Source organism: Delphinapterus leucas, chromosome 3 (assembly GCF_059928025.1).
Source record: "Delphinapterus leucas isolate spDelLeu-1000000601 "Yukka" chromosome 3, BTC_Dleu_Yukka2, whole genome shotgun sequence".
NCBI classification, from domain to species: Eukaryota; Metazoa; Chordata; class Mammalia; order Artiodactyla; family Monodontidae; genus Delphinapterus; species Delphinapterus leucas.
Genome location: NC_143131.1, coordinates 28,142,531 through 28,166,207, shown reverse-complemented (window position 1 = coordinate 28,166,207; position 23,677 = coordinate 28,142,531). Strand labels below are relative to the sequence as shown.

Below are 23,677 nucleotides of genomic sequence, written 5' to 3'. Positions count from 1 at the left end.
TCTTGTAGAAGGAGTGAGCTGGTGTAGAAATCCTTCCCATTCTTTTTACCCTGACCTTGGAATGCCCTGCTTTGGAGTTCATTGTTATAGTTTAAAAATAAATTCTTTCTCTTGGAACTCGGCAGACCTATTCGCAGCCCAAGAAGGAATTGTTTGGTGTCTTTACCAAAGCTCACATTTCCTCATATTTTGAGGTTTTGTTTTATATTAACTCAAAGTTAAAATCTTTGGATGATCGTTTTTGTATGAAGAGACCCATGGATGGTTTCATTGTTATTTTTACATCTTTGTGTCTGACAACTTCATGCAGTTGCCACCACGATTGGTGTGGACCACGATTCCCTTTTCTTCCGTGGACTTAACTTCCTGCACATGTGGACAGGATATACACACCCAGAATGTGTAAAAGAAATGTAAACCTCATGCAACAAAGATTGTTGGTGGAATTGGTTAGATCTGAGCTAAAATATTATCTGCTGTTTTGAATATTTAAAGTTTCTTATAGCCCCATGCTTTACATTAAGTAGACTGTCTCATGCTTTCATACCCTCAGGCTTTTATCATTTTTCTGACACTCTCCATGACTGCTAGAATTTAGCTTCCGTGAGCAGACTGGAAATGTGTCCACCTGTGATTTCTGTACCTTCTGACTTAAATGTTAATACATGCACTGAGCACCTCCCATGTACAGAGCTCTATGCCTCTGCCTTCTAGAAGTTTGAGAGAGCAGGCCTAAGGGTGTTATTGAAAAAGATCTAATTAACAACAGCAGAACAGAGTACTGAGTAACTGGTGAAAAGGAGGGATAAAGATTGGGGGACTGAGAGGGGCAAGTACCCAGGGCCAGACTGCACCAATCCCAGAGTTGCGTAAAATGAAATGGGGATCTTTAGCGGGTGAGACTGAGCTCTCCCACACTCCCCGAAGGACTGCTGAGTTGTACCTCTGAAATCTCATTCTCTAGCTGCTCTTCCTAGGACTCGCATGTGTACTGTTAACACCCTTCATACGCAAGAAGGAAGATTCTCTTAAAAAATGAAACTTGTTTTGGAAGGTGATAGCACAAGAAAGACAAATATAAAAATCTGCTTCTTCTGAACCCATGTGTTCCCATTGTTTAGGCTTGTTTGCTGGAGGAGAAGTAGGAGCACAGTGTAAGCGTGGCTCTGTAGTGCTTCGTGACCCCGGGGTCAGGAGGAGAGTTTAACAGTGCAAACACCTCCCTACGTAGAATTTGTTCTGAAGTTTCTCTAAACCCACTGCTACCAGCACCATTGTCCTCGTGGACATTTTAAAATAGCACCTTGAGTTGCACTTCTTTGTGTAAAGTAGAAACCACAAGGATGTAGACCTTGACTTTTAGGACCTTAAAACTCTAAGACAAATGCACGGATGTAGATGTATGTTTTTATTTGCCATGAGTCATTTATGGTGAACCAGGATATGAGCAGAATTTTCATCGTGTGGGTTTTGTACCGTGCACTCCAGGGGTGGGCACATGGCTTATACTTACTGTGGAGAGTTTTTCCTCTAGGCTGGGCGAAAGAAGCGGGCCCCTCTGTGCTCCCAGACAGGAATGGAAAGAGCCGTAGAGCTGAGAATCAGAGCGGCTTGGTGCAATCCAGGAATGCTACCCTTTCTCCAAAGCAGAGGTAGTGGAGGAAAGGTGGCTGAGAAGCAGTTTTGCCTTGGAACAATGAGTTCAGTGATGGAGACCCTGACACACCAGCGGGAAGGGTTTTGAACTTGGTCTGTGGAGCCCAGCGAGTGCCATGATGTATATGATTGTGCCCTCATCGTGTAGCACATTTGGACCCCGCATTCTGACAGTGGGTTTGCCATGCTGCATTTATTCATAAGTAACAAATCCATCTTTAGTGCCAGTGTGTGCTGGAACCAGTGCCAGCCAGGCCAGAAGCTATTTGTCTCTCAATCTGAAAACATTACCGTTTTTTCCCCACTGGCCCTGGCCTTTGGAGAATTAGAGCTTGACCGTCAGTGGGAGGCGCTGGTGTTGAGGCCCCTGCTGTTACCTGTGCGAGCCCTCTGCAGCTCTTTAACACTTGGTACCCTCCTTCCTCTCCGCGCTGCTGCTGGGCCTCCCTCCACCCCAGAGGAGAACGCTTCCGACCTCTGCTGCCTCGTTTCCTCTCTGGTGCAAGTGATGATGGACCCCCACTGTCGAACCAGGTTCGGTTTCCAGAGCCTTGTCCAGAAGGAGTGGATCGTGGGCGGGCACTGCTTCCTGGACCGCTGCAACCATCTACGTCAGAGTGACAAGGAGGAGGTGAGTGTCCCCGTCACAGACCCGGCAGCCATGGGGAAGCAGAGCCCCGTCTCTTCATTCATCTGTCTTCCGACCGAGGGCTCCTGCCTGCAAAGTGCTCGCCTTTTAGGGGCTTGTCAGGAAGGCTGGGGTCAGTGCACTGCTAGATGCCTTTCAATGCTTGAAACACTATTGAAACTCTTCCCAGGGGAGAGGGGTGTTTATTAACAGGTGTGTTCAGAGTCTTCTCTTCTAAATTGTGTACCCCAGGGGGCTGTTATATTTCATGGTGGAAGTAATACTGATTTGTAAAACTTAAATAAAAATGAACTCAGTGAGAGAGACTCCCACAGTTTCTGTTAATTTAGTCTTTGCAAAAAAAAAAATGAACATTTAGGGTACAAGTTTCCTACAGAAAATACATAATAACGCAAAGTAAATTTTCCTTGCAGTAAACCCTTTCAAAATAAAGCACAGGGTTATGTGAATGCTGTCCAGTACCAGGGCCTTCGCCATGGTAGCTGCAGGTCTGGGCCTCCGAATTCAAGCACTGGAGAGCTAGTGTTACAGTTCAGTTAGTGAAAATGAGCCCCCCAGGTTGGGGTGTACTTGTCTAGGTTACAGCGGTGCAAACTCCTTTGGCTGCATTATTAACGACTGTGGAAAGAAAAATGAAAACAGGTGAACTTTAATTAGATCACCTGCAGAGGTAACGTATGCTAGCAGGGCGACTGGTGGTTTTTCTTACCCCAGGTAATAAGCACGTCTGTCTGCGGTGCTGGACAGCTCGACACAGCGGCTGTGGAAACAGAGACGTGGCTCTTGCCCATAAGGGCTTGGTGTGTCCTGGGAGACCCAGCCCCCTCTCACTAGGCCTGTAGTTTCTTTCAGGACTGTTCTGTACTCATCCGTGTCCCATTGGGCTGAATGGACATCACCATCTTTCAGTCTTGAAAGGGACCTTGCGTTTCTGAGATACTAATTTGAAAGGTTAATGGGACTCAAATAACATGACGGGCAGAAAGAGCTGATACTGTGTGGGGAAGAGTGTGCTTTTGTATATCTCGTATAGTTTGTATATCTTGAGAAAAGGGGGACTGACAGGCACCGTGTCTAGTGGGGCAAGAGCCCGAGAGCAGATCAGGTCTGTTTACCCAGTGCTGGGAGGAGTCACCCGTACTTTGTGAGTCCATTTCCCTGAGTGTGCAATGAGGTCCAAACATTTTACGCTCTATTTAAGTATGCTCTTGAACATAAAATGAGGTGTGAAATAAAGTTGCCCATGTAGACCTTTCTTTTCATCTCAACACTGACATACTGGAGTTTTGATAGAAAACTGGGTGGTCTACTTTGTGATGTAATTGACATGGCACTGGACTTTGATTCAAGAGCTGGCTTCCGGGCTTCCCTGGTGGCGCAGTGGTTGAGAGTCCCTGCCTGCCTGATGCAGGGGACACGGGTTCGTGCCCCGGTCCGGCAAGATCCCACATGCCGTGGAGCGGCTGGGCCCGTGAGCCATGGCCGCTGAGCCTGCGCTTCCGGAGCCTGTGCTCCGCAACGGGAGAGGCCACAACGGGGAGAGGCCCACGTACTGCAAAAAAAAAAAAAAAGAGCTGGCTTCCCAGCTCCCGCCTCTCAGGAGCTGTGTGTGAGACCTTGGCCAAGCTCGGGAAGGGAGAGACCGTGACGTGACCTGTCCTGTCCACCTGACAGGGTCACTGGTGATTGGACGAGGAGCAGTTGGGGATGACAAGGCACCCTCGAAAACTCTCATCTCTACTATTAGAGGGCTTGCCTCTGAAGCTAATAAAAGAGGCCATCGCTTAAAAAAGTGCATTTGTGAAAAATGTTAGAAACTCATTTTTGCTGCTTCTGGCTTCTCTCCCGTCCTCTTTCTCTTTTGCGCCCTCATTGTCAGGGGTGTGGAGAAGGGAGTATCCACAGTATTTGAAGTAATTGAGTAGTATTTCTTTGTAACACAGTGCTACTAATGAGAAGAGTGGAATTCTTCTGTGGGGAACAGCATTTCATTTGTTGAGGTTCAGAGCTAGTGTTCCCTGTTACCAGGATCAGTTGCAAGTGCTCATCTGTCAGTGCTGATTGACAAGGAGATTTTTACATCATCTCAGGAATGTCTTTCACGCAGAGAGGTCCTGCCAAGTCCTGATGTTAATCCACGGGTGTGTGGTTTCAGTTGACCATATTTATCGCTGGGAATGGGATGGAGTTGAGAATGTGAATTGCCTGGAATGCGTTTCCCAGAGAATATAGTGCCCGGGAGAGGTTATTCCCAGCTGTCGAGGTGGCTGCCCCGAACCCAGGACCGCTGGTGCCCCTCAGTCACGTGTATCTCGTTTTTACGTAGGTTCCCGTGTTCCTGCTCTTCTTAGACTGTGTCTGGCAGCTGGTGCACCAGCATCCCCCAGCCTTCGAGTTCACGGAGACGTACCTGACCGTTTTGTCAGATAGCCTGTACATACCTATCTTTAGCACCTTCTTCTTCAATTCGCCTCATCAAAAAGATACAAACATGGTAAGAGTCCCTCTTAGGAACCTGTGTATTGAAGAAGCCATGTCTCACAGGTAGGGTGCAAGAAGATTGATGATAAAAATGATAATTTTGTAACAGTGATTATATGCTGGGCCCTGTTCTGAGTGCTTTCCGGGTATTGATATTTAATCCTCAAGCACCCTGTGGGTCTGAATTATTATTATCCCTGAGGAGCTGAGGCACTGAGACAGTGAGTAACTCGCCCCGGGTCACATGGTAAATATTGGAGCCGGGAGCAAGTGTCAGAGCCAGGAATGAAGCAGATTAAAAGTTGTCTTTGTGAACAGGTCAGATGCCTTCTCTTCCACTTGCCCGATGCCTGGAGTGACTGTGAAGAGAGCTGTGGCGGAGCAGGGAAGCTAGGCTTTCACTTTCCGTCTTAAACGTCTTTAGTCTCCCTTGAGGCCGCGCTCCCAGGGCCTTAAGTCTGCGCCATCGGTGCTCTGACCAGCCCTCTGGGGGCCTCGGGGTTTGCTGGAGCTGGCCCTCCAGTGGGATTTTACCATATCCCACAGGGAGTGGGAAACAGAGCCCCAGGCTCCACTCACACAGCCTCGCTGCTCACCAGCTTCGTGACCTCAGGTGGTCACTTCCATTTTCTGAGCCTCAGTTTCCCCAAAGGTGAATTGGAAAACTAGGAGTGACCTCACAAGGGTGCTGTCCTGGGAGACTGCGGCTGACATGCGGCCCGCTGGAAGCAGCGCGTCCTGCCTCTCCCCGCGCAAAGCCGTTAGTGCAGTGAGCAGCCACTGGAAGGCTGGCTCTCAGGGCAGGCGGGGCGCGCCTTCCTGGGGCCCGTCTCCAGCACTGTGTTTGCTTTCCTCAGCCCCGCTGGAAGCGCCGTGACCTGTGCTTGTTTTGGCAGGGCCGGGAAGGCCAGGGTGCACAAAGCAAGCCTTTGAATCTCCTCACCGTGTGGGATTGGTCTGTGCAGTTCGAACCCAAAGCACAGACGTTGCTCAAAAACCCTCTTTACGTGGAAAAGCCAAAACTGGACAAAGGCCAGCGGAAAGGAACGCATTTCAAAGTAAGATGTGCACGTGTCTAACCCCCTTGGTCTGCGCAGAGATCCCCATGTCTGTAAGGATGAGAGTTACACGGACACAGTCTGCAGAGTCGAGATCGTGACGGGCAGATTGTCAGGGCCCCTGAGAATCCTTTGCCTTCAGCAGGCCAGCGTCTGTCCTGATGAGACGTAGCCATTAGCTGAGTGTCGCCGGGGCTGCTGCGTGGAATCGAGCGTCTCGCCCCTGCCCGCGTGCGGTTGGTAGAGTAGAGGGGACAGCGATCACGGTGTGGGCTCTACTACGCCGTCTGTACCGGTTCACATCTTTAATAGCCAGGCCTCTTCACGCTAACAATGGTGTTTGCGACTAACGTGTTCTGTCAGGGGCCACAAAGTCTCTGGCACAACTTCCCGCATGCTGTTGGAGCTCGAAAACAGCCACAGACGCCCCGTAAGCAGACAGGCCTGGCTGTGTTCCAGTATTTACAAAAGCAGGCACCAGGCCAGATTGGGCCCGCGGGCTGTTGTTTGCAGACCTGGTCTGAAAACGACAGGCATCAAATTATTTGGGTCTCCCTTTAGATATTTGTTCCTGACCTTACTAGTTATTAACCCCGACGCTCCCTGGGTGATGCGTGATTTACATGGCATTTCCTGTTCAGTCTCCTGACCCGGACCCCCTGCCAGCCCCCCGACCCCATGAAAGGGAGAGCGGGGTGGCCAGTCACAAGTCGGTGCGCGTCACTGCCTTCTCCACCGCCATCCTTCTGATCCCGCCATCCCACGGGGCTCCTGGGAGCCCAGCCCGTCCTGCTGTGGGAGCTGGCTCCGTTCTCAAGGGGCTTGGGGACCCAGGTGAGCCACAGCCAGCACTCGCAGAAGGCACAGCTGCTGGATAACTTAGAGCTGATGCTTCGCCCTTCAAGGGTCCTCAGGCCCAGGCTGGGTGTTTGCCCTCCTGGCTCAACCTCTTTCCTGTCTGTTGGGCCAGAACTGCCCTGCGCTCCAGAACAGTTTGGCCGGAGGTCAGTTTTTGTCAGCGTGCTGTGCCCCCTGGTGGCTGCACACACACTTCCCGCCCGGTCAGGTCTGCAGAGCTGCCCCAGGCCCTCAGAGACGGAAGGGAGGAAATAAAAGCTCCACCCGGTAAGACTAGAGTCCATTTCTCTGCCCAGGCCCCGTTGTTCTAAGTGTCCCTTCTCCTTGTAGATGGGAGCAGAGGACCTAGGTTCCAGGAGCTGGCCAGTGGGAGAGACTTAAGCTGCAGGGTTGGGGCATCTCAGCTTGTACTAGCTAATGCAGAGCTGGCGCTGGGCCAACGAGGACCTGTGAAGCCATTCGGTGAGGCATCTGGGCGTCAGGCTCGGAGCCTCTTGTTGAGTGGACAGGTGGCCTTGGAGTAGTTCTGTAGAGACCAAAGAGCCGTGGCCGACCAGCACGATGCTCTGCTCTGGGAATTACCACTCGTGACCATGGGGTCCACTCAGGTGTGGGGTCCAAGCCTCAGCCCTAGGCCTTGACCAGGCTCTAGGGGCACAGTGCTGTTCACACCTGGCCCGTCTGGAATGCTCCGTTCACTTACGGCTTCAGAGAGGGGCTTGCAAGACAAGGAGAGCTCTGTTAAGAGTCCAGGCTCTGGAGCCAGACTGTGGTCGTGAAACCACGTCTGGCACTTGGTAGCTGGGGCCTTTGCAGTTACTTAACCTCTGTGCCTTAGTTTTCTCATCTGTAAAATGGGGCAGTAATAGTGACTTTGAGAACTGGGTAAGTGGTTGCGTGTTAAGCGCTGAGCACAGAACCCAGCAGGCAGTGAACACTCTGTGGCTGTTAGCTTCCACCTGCTTCCCCTGATCCCTGACTCACCTGGATCACTGGACAGAAGAGGCTGGCCCCCGACTCCTGGCCTTTGGCTCTCCTGCCCCCAGATGGAAAGTCAAAACTCCTGGTCATCTCTGACTTGGGGTATTGTGAATGGTTTTGCTTTCTACTTTGTATTTTTATTGTTGTTCTGCATTCCATAGTAAGGAAATGTTTTTATAAGGAAGAACCCCTGGCAGGAGCATGTTAGAGGGTTAGGAGGCTAGCCCCGGAATAAAACTTTTATCTACTCTGATTTCAGTTGGATACCTCAGGGGCAAAAGAGCTGGAGAGAAACAGCTTCTCCTCAGATTTTTACCTTCTCCTTTGGGCACCAGGGGTCCCTTGCAACCGTCTTTACCATCTTCACAACCCTTTCGCAGTGCATCCCCAAACACAATACCTTGCTTTGGCTGCAGGTGGAGTTACCGAGGAGGGCAAAAGTGTAAATGCTCTCACATTTTCTACTCCGTGCAGCTCATCAGAGAGGAACATCCAGCCTGCTTAGCCAGTCCTCAGGTTTCTTTTGCTCCCGTCTGTCTCTTTGGCCAGAATCTTTTTGACTTAGGCTTGACCTCCCACTGGATGCCCAATAGCCTACAAGTTAAGCCTACAAGTTATTTCATTGGAGTGACAGGCTCTTCAGGTTGTCGGCACCACTTCCTCACAGGTGGTGTTCAGAATATTGTGAAAGCGAACACCCTAAATTTCTCAAAGAAGAAACATTTTGCTCCTTTCAAAAATGAATAGGCCTCATCCCCAAACTCCCCTAAATCATCAGCCTATCTTAACTTAGGCTCGTGCTTCACAAGTACTTAATGCCCCGCACCTGGTCTCACCCATTTGTTTATACACCCAGTGTGCATCTGACACATGCATTGTGGCATAAACAAGAATCCCCTGCCCGCCCGCCGCTGCTTTCTCTCTGCGTGTGATAGCGTTGCAGTGAACTTACGTTCACGGGGCAGTTCTGATATCTCATGACTTCGGTTAAAGCAGGATTCTGCCTTGATGGGAACAGCTGTCACCGTGCTGTCCGGCTAACCAGAGAATTTTATTTGTGTTTTCTCTCAAAGCATCAACGACAACTTTCTTTGCCACTCACCCAATCTAAATCATCTCCCAAAAGAGGATTTTTCAGGGAAGAAACAGATCATTTAATTAAAAACCTTCTGGGCAAGAGAATTAGCAAACTGATTAATTCCTCTGAGGAGCTGCAGGACAACTTCCGAGAGTTCTACGACAGCTGGCGCAGCAAGCCCCCCAACTACCACGGGCTACTGCTGCCTCACATCGAGGGGCCAGAGATCAAAGTGTGGGCCCAGCGCTACTTGCGGTGGATTCCAGAGGCCCAAATTCTGGGTGGTGGCAGAGTGGCCACCCTGAGCAAACTCTTGGAGACGATGGAGGAAGTCCAGCGCCTACAGGAGAAAATCGAGGAGAGACACCACAGCCAGGAGGCCCTCCAGGCAGAGGCTGCCTTGCTGCTGAGGACCTCGGCCCGCCTGTCCTCCTTGTTCCCTTTTGCGCTGCTGCAGCGCCATTCCTCCAAGCCAGTCCTGCCCACCAGCGGGTGGAAAGCTCTGGGAGATGAAGAAGACTTGGCCAAGCGAGAAGATGAGTTTGTGGATCTAGGGGATGTGTGACTGGTCTGCTCAGTGGCAGTAAGAGAGGAGTGTCACAGGCTGAGGCAGGAGCCAGACACGTCTGCTGTCTGCATCGGGCCGTCACGCTGAAGCTGACTGCTGGGAGGAAGCCTGGGCCTTCAGGAAAAGAGCTGGTCCTCATTTCCCACCCTGCCCCCCATGATTCTGAAAGACTATGCAATTAAAACCATAGCTCTAGTATTATTAGTGGAAAGGAGTTACTGCTTGACCCATAATACAACTGTGGCCAGTGTCTTCTGCATTAGTATCATACAGACCCTGCGGTAGCTGGTTTACTACTTAGAAAGGGCCTTGGTGAGATGTGCTTGGACTCCATACTGTCTTCAGATCTTTGCTGTGCCAGCGTGATTTATCCAGTCGTCGGGAGTAGTAAGTGTCTCTCTAGCCCATCTCGGCTCGGAACAAGTCCAGCTTTACCTGATGTGTGTGCGGCGAGTTGAGAGATTCAAATAGAGGTGTTTAGATGTATGGCCTTCATTTCCAAACCTTAGCATCTTTCCTTTCTGCGTCCTCTTGCCACGCGTGTCACTATCCTGACGTTTCTGAGCATCCTCAGGCTGTGTCACTTTATGTGGGACGGGGGACTGGCTCGGGGGCCGGCAGCCCTGGGTCCCCCGCCTGCTCTGTACCACTCGCCACTGCCCCTGCACGCTGCCCACCTTGGTGCACGTGGTCCCGGGATCTTGCTGCTACACCTGTTGGGCAAACTGGGGGACTCCCTTTGGTTTGCCCAGAGGAGCTTCCATTTTTCTGGAGGCGCGCAGTGTTTGAAAGCAGTTGCTTTGCCTTTTCCTAATAGCACGCCGGGGCGTCAAGCGTCTGTGCCCGCCGTCCTCAAGACGGTTTCCCCAGATTCTGTTACCTTATAGACTGCTGAGTAGGATCGCTGTTGAGCGTAGCTTTCATAGGGAAGTGGTCAAGCAGAAATATCAAGTGATGGTGATCACATAGTACCTCAGCGATTTAAAAAGCCATAGAAGAAACTTGACTATGCCTGGTAACCTTCCTGGATCTGCTGTCTAAATGATATATATTTTTTAAATGCAGGAAAGTACACTTTGTAAGGACCAGTTTTTTCATTCTCCATGGAACCCTGTTCAATTCCACAAAAGGAAGGGGAAAGAAATTATCTCGCATTAGAATGTTTCCTATCGGAAGTTTGCCTTTTATATCCATTCGTTCTCCAGTGTAGATCCCAATTTGAATATTGCCTGTTTAGAAAAACTTTCAGTTGCTTAAGGGCAATAAGAAATTTTGAAACTATTGACAAAGAGGAGTTTCTCGGTTTGCACTGAATCGTCTTTTGTACACACAAGAAATTGCTTTGCGGTCCTCCCCACGCCATGACAGTGGAGATTGAGGGGAGGGTAGGATTCATGCATCTGGGGCCAAACACATGCCCAGTCTTGGTTGCCTTAAGAGTCTCACTAGTAAGGTCAGTGTTGGGCTTGCAGTGGGGATTTTAAACTGACCCTAGTTCGTTGGCTACCTTCTTGTACGTTCTGTGGGCCTTCTTAAACTAGCACTAACCTCCCTTTCCTGCCCCACTGCCTCCCAGGTACACTATGGAGCTAACTAGTTTTGTTACCATATTATAATGGGAATATTTATACAGTAGCCTCTTCAGTCTTAAGATCTTAGTAATTTTCATTCCAAAAATGCCTGGTGTGATGCTTTACACTCCATAAGGTATGGTTTAAAGGCACAAGGTCACGGCCCCTGTCATAGTGGTTGAATGTGCATTGAAATATTTTTCTATGATTTTTTTTTTATAAAATTACGATAGAAAAATAAGCTGTTGTAACGTGTAAGGTCATGACAGTTTATGTATTTATATTTGAAATCAGATTTCTATAAAGCTGTATTTGTGTACAGGATCCTCAGTGGGTTTATATATTGTGACATTTTTATTCAAGATTGAGATGTGGATTATGCTTAACAGTAAAAGCTGAAATGAGACCATTTACTTTGTCTGAAATGCTGCACTGTGCACGTTTGGAAATGTACATTGACTTCCTGTATGTAATATCTTGAGTTTGTTTATACCTCCAGGTTTTTACACTGAAGATAAATTAGCTTTAATTACATTCAAAACGTTTTTTAAAAAAGGGAATAAGCTGTTGGGCTAAATCTGTATAAATGTGCTTTTTATTTTCTGGATGTACAATGAGAGTTTATACTTGTATTTCACTGCATCATATCCGATTGCAGAAATTAAAGCACAATTTACAATACTGTATTTGGTGTGGTTGATATAACATGGAATAATTACTTTCATTTAGTCAGTGTGTGTGTGTCTGTGGGTGGTCGATTGGTTGGTGGGTGGGTGGGAAACCAATAACCAAATAAAGATTTGGAATTTCAGGAGGAGATAAAATCCTGTGACGAAAAATAAAATAGGGTAGGAGCCCTACAGGGTAAGTAAAGGGAAAAGGTTTTTTTAATCCCTGAAATTAAATATCACTGCCTCTTTGCTTTTGTGGGGATATGTAAAATGATGATTCTGTTATTTTGTGGCTGGAAGGGATCTGAGTTCAGTTAAACCATGGAAGAGAGAAGCCTTCGCTTTTCCTCCCAGAGAGGATAAGCGCGCTGGCCTGGCTGTGATGGTGTGTACGAGCAGGATTTTTTTCCTCATTCGCCAGTTTAGCGTTTACTAGATTGAGACCTGTGACTTGTGGTGGTTGGGAAGTTCCTCCCTCCTCTGCCCGTTCCTGCCCGTGGCCCTCTCCCTCTCCATAGCCCTGCTCTGCTTGCCCTTCCCCTGCTGTCGGCCAGGCCCAGCCTCCTGTGTGGCAGAGCTGACTCTGAGCCATCCCTGGAACTTCATAAGCCCTCACTGCTGCCCCACTCCCTTTGGATGTGTCAGTTCTTTGATACTTGTATTAAACTCCCAAGTATTTAGCAGTTCTGGCTCTACAGGCTCGCAGACTCCAGTCCTGTTTTCCACATTTGTTAACCAGCTCTTGGACTTGGGATGACTCGGCTGTCTCTCTCTCCGGGTTTTACTTGTTCCTTGGTTTCCAGGTGAGGGTCGGGGAGGGACCGGAGGGCAGGGGAGGGGAAGAGTGGGGCATTTTCCATCCAGTGTGAAACAGGACTGTGGGGAGAGGTGGCTCCCGTTGAGAACAGACTCCTGGCTCGCCTGCCTTCGTGTCACCTCCTGTCCTGGAAGGTGAGTCGAGGGGCAGAGGGAGCCTGGACTCCAGCCTGTTTTCCCAGCCCCTCCAATGGTTGTGGTCAACGTTGCTCAACAGGAGGAGAGGCTCCTCAGCTGTGCTTGTGCCCCCCGGGCTCTACAGCATTGGTGGAGCCCGCCCTGGGGCAGGACCACTGCAGGGACAGGGCCTGTAGTGACACAGCCTTCCACGTTGACCCAGCCTTCCACGTTGACCCTTCCAGCAACCTCCCCCAAACACACATATCTAATAAAAATATTAGATGGGGATGGGAGATGCAAGACCCTGTTTGTGCCGTGGGCTCCAGTGAATGTCCAAGGGCTTACACAGAAGAATGTTGACAACCAAGCTGGCCACTGGTAATATAAAATAAGTGGTGAAATGTCATTTATATATTGAACAGGAAAGTAATTTGTTAGAGCGATGGTTCTGTATCTTTAAAAACACAGACATCTTGGTCTCTTTTGTGGTTCAGGCCCAGGTTCTTTTAAATTCTTTTGTTTTTAATCCTCCTATTACACCGTCTGCCTTTAGCAGTTTAAGGATATGAAGTGTATAACCATATGGAAATATACACAGTAAGCTTTTGGCTTTCTTTTAGAAGAATCCAGTTTTGCTAGCCAGTCTGGCTTTTGTTAATAGTTGTTTGTTTTTTTTCTTTTAAATTTAGATTTGCATATTAGTTTTGTGGAAGGCTGTGTGGCTTTTTTGTTTTTAGTCCCAGTCATTTTTCAAATGATCATCTTCACAGATGTTGGGGCCAGGCGAATGCAGGGCTTGCTTATCGCCAGCACTGAAAGGGCACAGTGTGTGCCATTCCTGGACTGGGAAGGAATGCAGAGGGGCCGCATTTCATCCCTCAGACTGACCTGAGGACCTCGGCCTGGAATGCACTGCGGTGCCTCAGGGAGAGCTGGACACAGCCCAAGCCAAACTACCTAGGATGAAAAGCAGTAGTTTGTCTGGGCTGAGGGTAGAGGTATGGGGACAGGGCTGGGCTGGGAAAGGGGCCCGAGGGCTTGTTCTGGAATGACGGTAGCATTCTACATCTTGATCAGCGTTTGGCTCGTACAGGTGTGTGCCAAAACTCGGTGAAAGTACATCTAAGCTGTGTTTCACTGTATTTAAATTGTACATTAAAAGAAAACTAGGCAAATATTGAACTCTAGTTGATGATACTGCCACCAAATTATTTAGGGGGAAATGGCCTCTTGTCTGCATTTTACTTTGAATGGCACCAACAGTAAGAGGGATTAATGGTTGGGTAGAGGGACGGACATGGCTGGATATGTGATAAAGCAAGTATTAGCAAAATGTCAGTGATGTGATCTCGAGCTGGGTGTGTGGGAGTATGAGTATCCACAAAATTCCTTAAAGTTTGCTATGTTTGGAAGTTTTTACAATAAAATATTGGAAACATTTTTAAATAAACCCTTCAAGAATTAATTCTAAACAGATGGGAAAAAAAGTGCGTAGGAGTATATCAGTCTTTTATGGGAGAAGAGAAACCCTATCCTTATCAAACTACCTGGCCACCAGGAGGATATAATGGAACTCAGAGAAGGGACCAGAGTGTTCGTGTTCTCCCTCCCTTCCCTCCTCTGAGAATTTGACAGAGAAAGATGACTGCATCACAATTAGTGAGCAGTTAGTAGCTGTCACAGTACCTGCCCCCTTCTTCTGTTTCCATTGTCTCTGCGCCATCATTTTCTGTTGCCCGGATCATTATTCTAAACTCCATTTTCTCTGCTTTTGGTCCCTTCTCTCATGCTGCCCGTGAATCTTCCTAAAGTAGTCATGTGATTTTTTTTTCTTTTTTTTTTTGGCTTGAAAACATGTAATAGGTGCATCCATTAGAACTCTGGGTTGCAATGTCTTAAGCCAAAAAGAGGGATTGTGTGTGTTTGAAGGTGTAAGTCAGAGATGCTGTTGGGTCTTGGTTCCTGAAGCCCATGTAATCTTTTCCGAGTGTTCTTTGCTGCTTCTGCTGTGCACACCAGCTTTCTCGTCTTTCCAGTTGATGAAGTGGGATGAAACTCCCACAGGAACCCTGTTTTCAAGAGGCCAGTCAGATTGAACTGTAATCTTGGTCGTATTCCACATCCTGGGCAGAGAGTCTGGGCCAGCCAGCTGTGGGGCAGGGTCTTCCTGTGGGACTCGGGCCACTCCTACCAGCTCTGAGTGTGCTGGGCGCTTGCCTTCCCAGCACAGACTGTGACAGCTACTGACTGCTCACTAATTGTGATGCAGTCATCTTTCTCTGTCAAATTCTCAAATTTTGTCACATTAGGAATGTCACAATTCTTTTTTTTTTTGAATTTTATTCATTTTTATACAGCAGGTCCTTATTAGTTATCCATTTTATACATATTAGGGTATACATGTCAATCCCAATCTCCCAATTCATCCCACCCCCACCCCCACCCCACCACCACCACTTTCCCCCCTTGGTGTCCATACATTCTCTACATCTGTGTTTCTATTTCTGCCTTGCAAACCAGTTCATCTGTACCATTTTTCTAGGTTCCAAATATATGCATTAATACACGATATTTGTTTTTCTCTTCCTGACTTACTTCACTCTATGACAGCCTCTAGATCCATCCACGTCTCTACAAATGACCCAATTTCGTTCCTTTTTATGGCTGAGTAATATTAATTGTACATATATACCACATCTTTATCCATCCATCTGTCGATAGGCATTTAGGTTGCTTCCATGACCTAGCTATTATAAATAGAGCTGCAATGAACATGTGGTACATGTGTCTTTTTGAATGATGGTTTTCTCTGGGTATATGCCCAGTAGTGGGATTGCTGGGTCATATGGTAATTCTGTTTTTAGTTTTTTAAGGAACCTCCCTACTCTTCTCCATATTGGCTGTATCAGTTTACTTTCCCACCAACAGTGCAAGAGGGTTCCCTTTTCTCCACACCTTCTCCAGCATTTGTTGTTTATAGATTTTTCTGATGATGCCCATTCTAACTGGTGTGAGGTGATACCTCACTGTAGTTTTGATTTGCATTTCTCTAATAATTAGTGATGTTGAGCAGCTTTTCATGTGCCTATTGACCATCTGTATGTCTTCTCTGGAGAAATGTCTATTTAGGTCTTCTGCCCAGTTTTGGATTGGGTTGTTTGTCTTTTTAACATTGACCTGCATGAGCTGTTCATATATTTTGGAGATTAATCCTTTGTCTGTTGATTTGTTTGCAGATATTTTCTCCCATTCTGAGGGTTGTCTTTTCTTCCTGTTTGTAGTTTCCTTTGCTTTGCAAAAGCTTTTAAGTTTCATTAGGTCCCATTTGTTTATTTTTGTTTTTATTTCCATTACTCTGGGAGGTGGGTCAAAAAAGATCTTGCTGTGATTTATGTCAAAGAGTGTTCTTCCTATGTTTGCCTCTGAGAGTTTTATAGTGTCTGGTCCTACATTTAGGTCTCTGATACATTTTGAATTTATTTTTGTGTATGGTGTTAGGGTGTGTTCTAATTTCATTCTTTTACATATAGCTCTCCAGTTTTCCCAGCACCACTTATTGAAGAGACTCCATTGTTTACCCTTGCCTCCTTTGTCACAGATTAGTTGACCATAGGTGCGTGGGTTTATCTCTGGGCTTTCTGTCCTGTTCCATTGATCTATATTTCTGTTTTTGTTCCAGTACCATATTGTCTTGATTTCTGTAGCTTTGTAGTATAGTCTGAAGTCAGGGAGTCTGATTCCTCCAGCTCCAAAACTATGTTGAATAATAGTCGCGACAGTGGACATCCTTGTCTTGTTTCTGATCTTAGAGGAAATGCTTTCAGTTTTTCACCATTGAGAATGATGTTTGCTGTGGGTTTGTCGTATATGGCCTTTATTATGTTTAGGTAGATTCCCTCTATGCCCACTTTCTGGAGAGTTTTTATCATAAATGAGTGTTGAATTTTGTCAAAAGCTTTTTCTGCATCTACTGAGATGATCATATGGTTTTTATTCTCCAGTTTGTTAATATGGTGTATCACATTGATTGATTTGCATATACTGAAGAATCCTTGCATCCCTGGAAAAATCCCACTTGTTCACGGTGTATGATCCTTTTAATGTGTTGTTGGATTCTGTTTGCTACTACTTTGTTGAGGACCTTTGCATCTATATTCATCAGTGATATTGGTTTGTAATTTTCTTTTTTTGTAGTATCTTTGTGTGGTTTTGGTATCAGGGTGATGGTGACCTCATAGAATGAGTTTGGGAGTATTCCTTCTGCAATTTTTTGGAAGAGTTTGAGAAGGATGGGTGTTAGCTCTTCTCTAAATGTTTGATAGAATTCACCTGTGAAGCCATCTGGTCCTGGACTTTTGTTTGTTGGAAGATTTTTAATCACAGTTTTAATTTCATTACTTGTGATTGGTCCGTTCATATTTTCTATTTCTTCCTGGTTCAGTCTTGGAAGGTTATACCTTTCTAAGAGTTTGTCCGTTTCTTCCAGGTTGCCCATTTTATTGGCATAGAGTTGCTTTTAGTAGTCTCTTATGATGCTTTGTATTTCTGCTGAGTCCGTTGTAACTTCTCCGTTTTCATTTCTAATTTTATTGATTTGAGTCCTCTCCCTTTGTTTTCTTGGTGAGTCTGGCTAATGGTTTATCAATTTTGTTTATCTTCTCAAAGAACCAGCTTTTAATTTTATTGATCTTTGCTATTGTTTTCTTTGTTTTTTATTTCATTTATTTCTGCTCTGATCTTTATGATTTCTTTCCTTCTACTAACTTTGGGTTTTGTTTGTTCTTTCTCTAGTTCCTTTGGGTGTAACGTTAGATTGTTTATTTGAGATTTTTCTTGTTTCTTGAGGTAGGCTTGTATTGCTATAAACTTCCCTCTTAGAACTGCTTTTGCTGCATCCCAAAGGTTTTGGATCATCATGTTTTCATTGTCATTTGTCTCTAGGTATTTTTTGATTTCCTCTTTGATTTCTTCAGTGATCTCTTGGTTATGTAGTAACATATTGTTTAGCCTACATGTGTTTGTGTTGTTTTTTTTTTCCCCTGTAGTTGATTTCTAATCTCATAACGTTGTGGTCAGAAAAGATGCTTGATATGATTTCAGTTTTCTTAAATTTACCGTGGCTTGATTTGTGACCCAAGATGTGATCTATCACAGAGAACGTTCCATGTGCACTTGAGAAGAAAGTGTAATCTGCTGTTTTGCATGGAATGTCCTATAAATATCAATTAAATCTATCTGGTCTATTGAGTCATTTAAAGCTTGTGTTTCCTTATTAATTTTTTGTCTGGATGATCTGTCCATTGGTGTAAGTGAGGTGTTAAAGTCCCCCAGTATTATTGTGTTTCTGTCGATTTCCTCTCTTATAGCTGTTAGCAGTTGCCTTATGTATTGAGGTGCTCCTATGTTGGGTGCATATATATTTACAATTGTTATATCTTCTTCTTGGATTGATCCCTGATCATTATGTAGTGTCCTTCCTTGTCTCTTGTAACATTCTTTCTTTTAAAGTATATTTTATGTGATATGAGTATTGCTACTCCAGCTTTCTTTTGATTTCCATTTGCATGGAATATCTTTTTCCATCTCCTCAGTTTCAGTCTGTATGTGTCCCTACGTCTGAAGTGGGTCTCTTGTAGACAGCATATATATGGGTCTTGCTTTTGTATCCATTCAGCAAGCCTGTGTCTTTTGGTTGGAGCATTTAATGCTTTCACGTTTAAGGTAATTATTGATATGAACGTTCCTATTACCATTTTCTTAATTGTTATGGGTTTGTTTTTGTAGGTCTTTTTCTTCTCTTGTGTTTCCCACTTAGAGAAGTTCCTTTAGCATTTGTGGTAGAGCTGGTTTGGTGGTGCTGAATTCTTTTAGCTTTTTCTTGTCTGTAGAGCTTTTGCTTTCTCTGTTGAATCTGAATGAGATTCTTGCTGGGTAGAGTAATCTTGGTTGTAGGTTCTTCCCTTTCATCACTTTAAATACATCATGCCACTCCCTCTGGCTTGTAGAGTTTCTGCTGAGAAGTCAGCTGTTAACCTTATGGGAGTTCCCTTGTATGTTATTTGTCATTTTTCCCTTGTTGCTTCCAATAATTTTTCTTTGTCTTTAATTTTTGTCAATTTGATGACTGTGTGTCTTGGCATGTTTCTCCTTGGGTTTATCCTGCCTGGGACTCTGCACTTCCTGGACTTGGGTGGCTATTTCCTTTCCCATGTTAGGGAAATTTTCAACTGTAATCTCTTTAAATATTTTCTCAGGTCCTTTCTCTCTCTTCTCCTTCTGGGACCGCTATAATGTGAATGTTGTTTTGTTTGTTGTTGTCCCAGAGGCCTCTTAGGCTGTCTTCATTTCTTTTCATTCTTTTTTCTTTATTCTGTTCTGCAACAGTGAATTCCACCATTCTGTCTTCCAGATCACTTATACATTCTTCTGCCTCAGTTATTCTGCTATTGATTCCTTCTAGTATATTTTTTATTTCAGTTATTGTATTGTTCATCTCTGTTTGTTTGTTCTTTAATTCTTTTAGGCGTTTGTTCTTTAATTCTTCTACGTCTTTGTTAAACACTTCTTGCATCTTCTCGATCTTTGTCTCCATTCTTTTTCCGAGGTCCTGGATCATCTTCACTATCATTATTCTGAATTCTTTTTCTGGAAGGTTGCCTATCTCCACTTCATTTAGTTGTTTTTCTGGGGTTTTATCTTGTTCCTTCGTCTGGTAAAATGTCCTCTGCCTTTTCATCTTGTCTATCTTCCTGTGAATGTGGTTTTTTTTCCAGAGGCTGCAGGATTGTAGTTCTTGCTTCTGCTGTCTGCCGTCTGGTGGATGAGGCTATCTAAGAGGCTTGTGCAGGCTTCCTGATGGGAGGAACTGGTGGTGGGTAGAGCTGGGTGTTGCTCTGGTGGGCAGAGCTCAGTAAAACTTTAATCCACTTGTCTGCTGATGGGTGGGGCTGGGTTCCCTCCCTGTTGGTTGTTTGGCCTGAGGCGACCCAGCACTGGAGCCTACCCGGCTCTTTGGTGTGGCTACTGGTGGACTCTGGGAGGGCTCACACCAAGGAGTACTTCCCAGAACTTCTGCTGTTAGTGTCCTTGTCCCTGTGGTGAGCCACAGCCACCCCCTGCCTCTGCAGGAGACCCTCCAACACTATCAGGTAGGTCTGGTTCAGTCTCCTATGGGGTCACTGCTCCTTCCCCTGGGTCCTAATGCACACACTACTTTGTGTGTGCCCTCCAAGAGTGGAGTCTCTGTTTTCCCCAGTCCTGCCAAAGTCCTGCAATCAAATCCCGCTAGCCAAAGTCTGATTCTGTAGGAATTCCTCCTTCTGTTGCCAGACCCTCAGGTTGGGAAGCCTGACATGTGGCTCAGAACCTTCACTCCAGTGGGTGGCTTCTGTGGTATAATTGTTCTCCAGTTTGTGGGTCACCCACCCAGCAGTTATGGGATTAGATTTTATTGTGATTGCGCCCCTCCTACCGTCTCATTGTGGCTATTCCTTTGTCTCTGGATGTGGGGTACCTTTTCTGGTGAGTTTCAGTGTCTTCCTGTTGCTGATTGTTCAGCAGTTAGTTGTGATTCCGGTGCTCTTGCAAGAGGGAGTGAGAGCACGTCCTTCTACTCCACCATCTTGAATCAGTCTCCGGGAATGTCACATTTCTATATTTCTCTCAATTAGCTGGCACTGCCCCTCATTGGGGGCTGCGAAATGTGATGGTTAAGGGGCCGGCCTCTCTAGAGCCAGACTGCCTGAGTCTGAACCCCTGATTTGCAACTTATGAACTGTGGGACTTGGGTGAGGGAGTTACCGTCCCTCCCTCTCAGTTTCCTCATCTGTAAAATGGCAACGTTCATAGAACCCACCTTATTGGAGTGTTGGAGGGTTAAAGATGAGTTCCTTTTGAGTGTCTATCACATAGTAGATGGTCAGTAAATGTTAGCTGTTATTGTGTGGTCATTGAAATACTTTATGTAAACAGAGGGGGTGTGTGTGTGTGTGTAAATTTAACCAGGAGCAGTTAGCATTTGAAATATCCTAAACAGGAATCCAAGTTCCAAAGGTGGCTACATAAGCACTTCAGATATTCAAAATCTACCTCAAAGGGTTTGTTGAGGATCTTCCAGTGGTGAGATGTGTAGGTGCTTGGGGTCTGCGTTTGGCTAGAAATGCCATAGAGGCCCCATCCTCAGACCTATAGGGTAAACATATCCCTCAGTCCCAGCAGTGTAAACTCTTTGGAACAGAGCCCAAGGTCTAAAAACCTCATTGGTCCCGTAAGCTCCAGGTCACTTGACAGACCACAAGGTGGGCCGCTTCTGCTGTCTCATTGCATCTATCTTGGAAGTGAAACTTTCATGCAGAACACTTAGTGGAGGCCTGCGGACAGAGAGGGGGACATCTCTCACAACCAAAGAACAAGAAATACGATTGTTTTGTGCTGTTAATAAATGTTCACACATCTGGTAGATTTGGTCCAAGCCTGGCTTTCATCGTAAAACGCCATCTCCTAAGGAAGTTATGGTGATGGTGCCAGGGAGCTATAGCCCCCACCTCTCTCTGATTTCCAGAAGCTACTGACTTACAGAAGGATGTCACAAATGCAGCATGGCCAGATTGACTTAGATCAAGTCATGACATCAATTCAGTCATGATATATAGTTAGAGTTAAGGGATGTTCAATCATAGTTGTATCTGGGGGACTCCTCCCTTGTTCCTTAGAGTTGTATGGGAGGCTTGGGGTATATGAAGTCTGCCTGTGGGTGGCTGCCGCCTAAGGTCTCCATGTCTTAGTTTGAATTAGCCGACTCTGACACAAAGTTTTGGGTGCAAGTAGTTTATTTGGCAGGTGATCCCAGGCAGCAGTGTGAAAGACTGGGGAAGCACGACAGGAAAGGGCAAACAAAGTGCCTTCATGAGCAAGTTACTGCTGTGAGCAATGGGGCTCAACCCTGCTGGGGACTCTCTGAGAGACCATATGAATTTGGGAGGGTGTTGATTATACCCATATCTCCTTATCTTGCCTTAATCACTCAGCATGGTCTTGTGGAAATTCCTCTAAATTAGGTGGTAGAGTTCCAATGCATTTTATATAATAGCTCCTCAGAGAGCATCATAAAAGGCTTTGTAACAAGCCCATTCCTCAACTAACCCTTTCAGCTCTCTCCTACCTCAAGATAAATTCCCTGATTTCTCCCCAGATTCCAAATGTGGGACTACCTGTGTCTCCTCTTTTTACAAAGGGGTACTATTTCTATACATCCTCAAAGTCTGTGGGCATTTCTAAATGCCCTTCCTATTTCTACCAGGAGGTTGAATTTCATCCTGCCTCAGAGCTTCTGGTTACAAGGGCCTGATTTCCCAGAATTCTTGAAGGTTCGACCCACACTGTCCCTTGCCTCACAGGAAGTGGCAAAATGAACTAGATGATTATGTGATTCAATCCTTACTGTAAATTAGCAAATTTTGTTTAATTAAATAAAAGAAAATGAAAATAATTGCAGTGTTTTCAATTCCAGATTATCCCTATGTTCGTCATTCAATTTCAAGGACCCCTGCCAGCCTTTTCAAGTGCAATAACATCATTCTCAAATGTGCAACACCACCCCAAATTCTGTAAGCTACGAAGCACTAGGAAAGGGCAGTCAGAATTCAAGAAATATTCTGTGATTTTTTTTTTTAAATGAGCAAAAACCAAGACATTAAACAGCCTCTGTTTATAGTAGGTGGTAAGGAAAACGTAATGTAACACATACCATGTCCTGCCTTTGCCTAAGAAGTTTGATGTATACTTCTACTATGTGAGCAGATTCAAAACTTGTTGGTTTTCTTCGCAATAACATAGCATGTGCCAGGGAATAAGGGCTCAGTGTGTTGTAGGCACAAGGAGAACTTATCCTGGACTGGCTCAGGCAGAAGGGAGCCAAGTTGTTGAGACAAAGGGCAGCTGAGACCCGTGATCCAGCAGCATGCCCATGGCTGCTCAGTGCAGAGGTACAGTTCCATGACTGTATCCCAACAACCCACATTTTGGGTACCCGTCTACTTAGACCAGGTGGTTGAGAGTATCTGTGACTCGCAGAGAGAAGAGGCTGGGTAGAAGGAAGCTGCCCTTTAGCTGAGAGTTTCTTTGTCTTTTTTTTGGAGGCGGGGGCAGGTAACAGCTTTATTGAGATATAATTCACGTACCATACAATTCACCCATTTAAGGTGTACAAATCAATAGTTTTTAGTATATTCACAGTTGTGCAACCATCACCACAATCAATTATAGAACATTTTCATCGCCTCCAAAAGAAACCCTTACCCATCACTCCTCAGCCCCCATGTTCCCCCAGCCCTAGGCAACCACTAGTCTATGGCTCTATATATTTGCTTATTCTGGACATTTTATATAAACAGAATCATGTATGTGGTCTTCTGTGATCAGTTTCTTCCACTTAGCAGAATGTTTTCAAGGTTCATCTGCATATCAGAGCTTCATTCCTTTTTGTGGCCTAATAACAAGCTGTTGTATGGATTTACCACATGTGGTTTATCCATTCATTAGTTTGGGCGTTTGGGTTATTTCCACATCTTGGCTATTACGAATAATGCTGTTAGGAACATTTGTGTGCAAGTTTTTGTGTGGACATATGTTTTTATTTCTCTTGGGTATGTATCTAGCAGTGTCTGGGTCAAGAGTAACTCTTTGTTTAACTTCTTGAGAAACTGCCAGGCTGTTGCCTCAGCAGTGTATGAGGATTGCGATTTCTCCACACCTCACCAGTACTGCTTATTATCTGACTTTTCGATTCTAGTCATCCTAGTTGGTGCGAAGTGGTATTTTTTATTCGCATTTCCCCGATGACTAATGATGTTGAGCACCTTTTCATGGGCTTGTCGGCCATTTATCTATCTTCATGGGAGTTGGAGAAATGTCTATTCCGTTGTGGAGCACAGGCTCCGGATGCACAGGCTCAGCGGCCATGGCTCACGGGCCCAGCCGCTCCGCGGCATGTGGGATCTTCCCAGACCGGGGCACGAACCCGTGTCCCCTGCATCTGCAGGCGGACTCTCAACCACTGTGCCACCAGGGAAGCCCCTTTGTTCATTTTTTAATTGTGTAGTCTTTTTGAGTTGAGTTCTTTATTTATATATTTTTTTATATATTCTTGATACAAGCCCCTTATCAGACATAT

The 23,677-nt window shown here is 45.9% G+C and overlaps 1 protein-coding gene across 7 annotated transcripts in view; it reads left to right on the top strand.

The window, feature by feature from the left end:
• Positions 1–23,677, top strand: part of MTMR12 (myotubularin related protein 12) — a 79,871-nt gene that overhangs the window by 53,797 nt on the left and 2,397 nt on the right. For 4 of the 7 annotated variants that reach the window (XM_022599871.2, XM_089908736.1, XM_089908737.1 and 1 more), the window contains exons 13-16: positions 2,115–2,287; positions 4,632–4,799; positions 5,644–5,844; positions 8,757–11,584. In XM_022599871.2, coding sequence (XP_022455579.2) covers positions 2,115–2,287; positions 4,632–4,799; positions 5,644–5,844; positions 8,757–9,326 — 1,112 coding nt within the window. In that variant the 3' untranslated portion in view covers positions 9,327–11,584. Of the gene's footprint in view, positions 1–2,114; positions 2,288–4,631; positions 4,800–5,643; positions 5,845–8,756; positions 11,585–23,677 lie in introns of those variants that run through there. The other 3 variants (XM_022599876.2, XM_089908739.1, XM_089908738.1) reach the window with 3 other exon arrangements.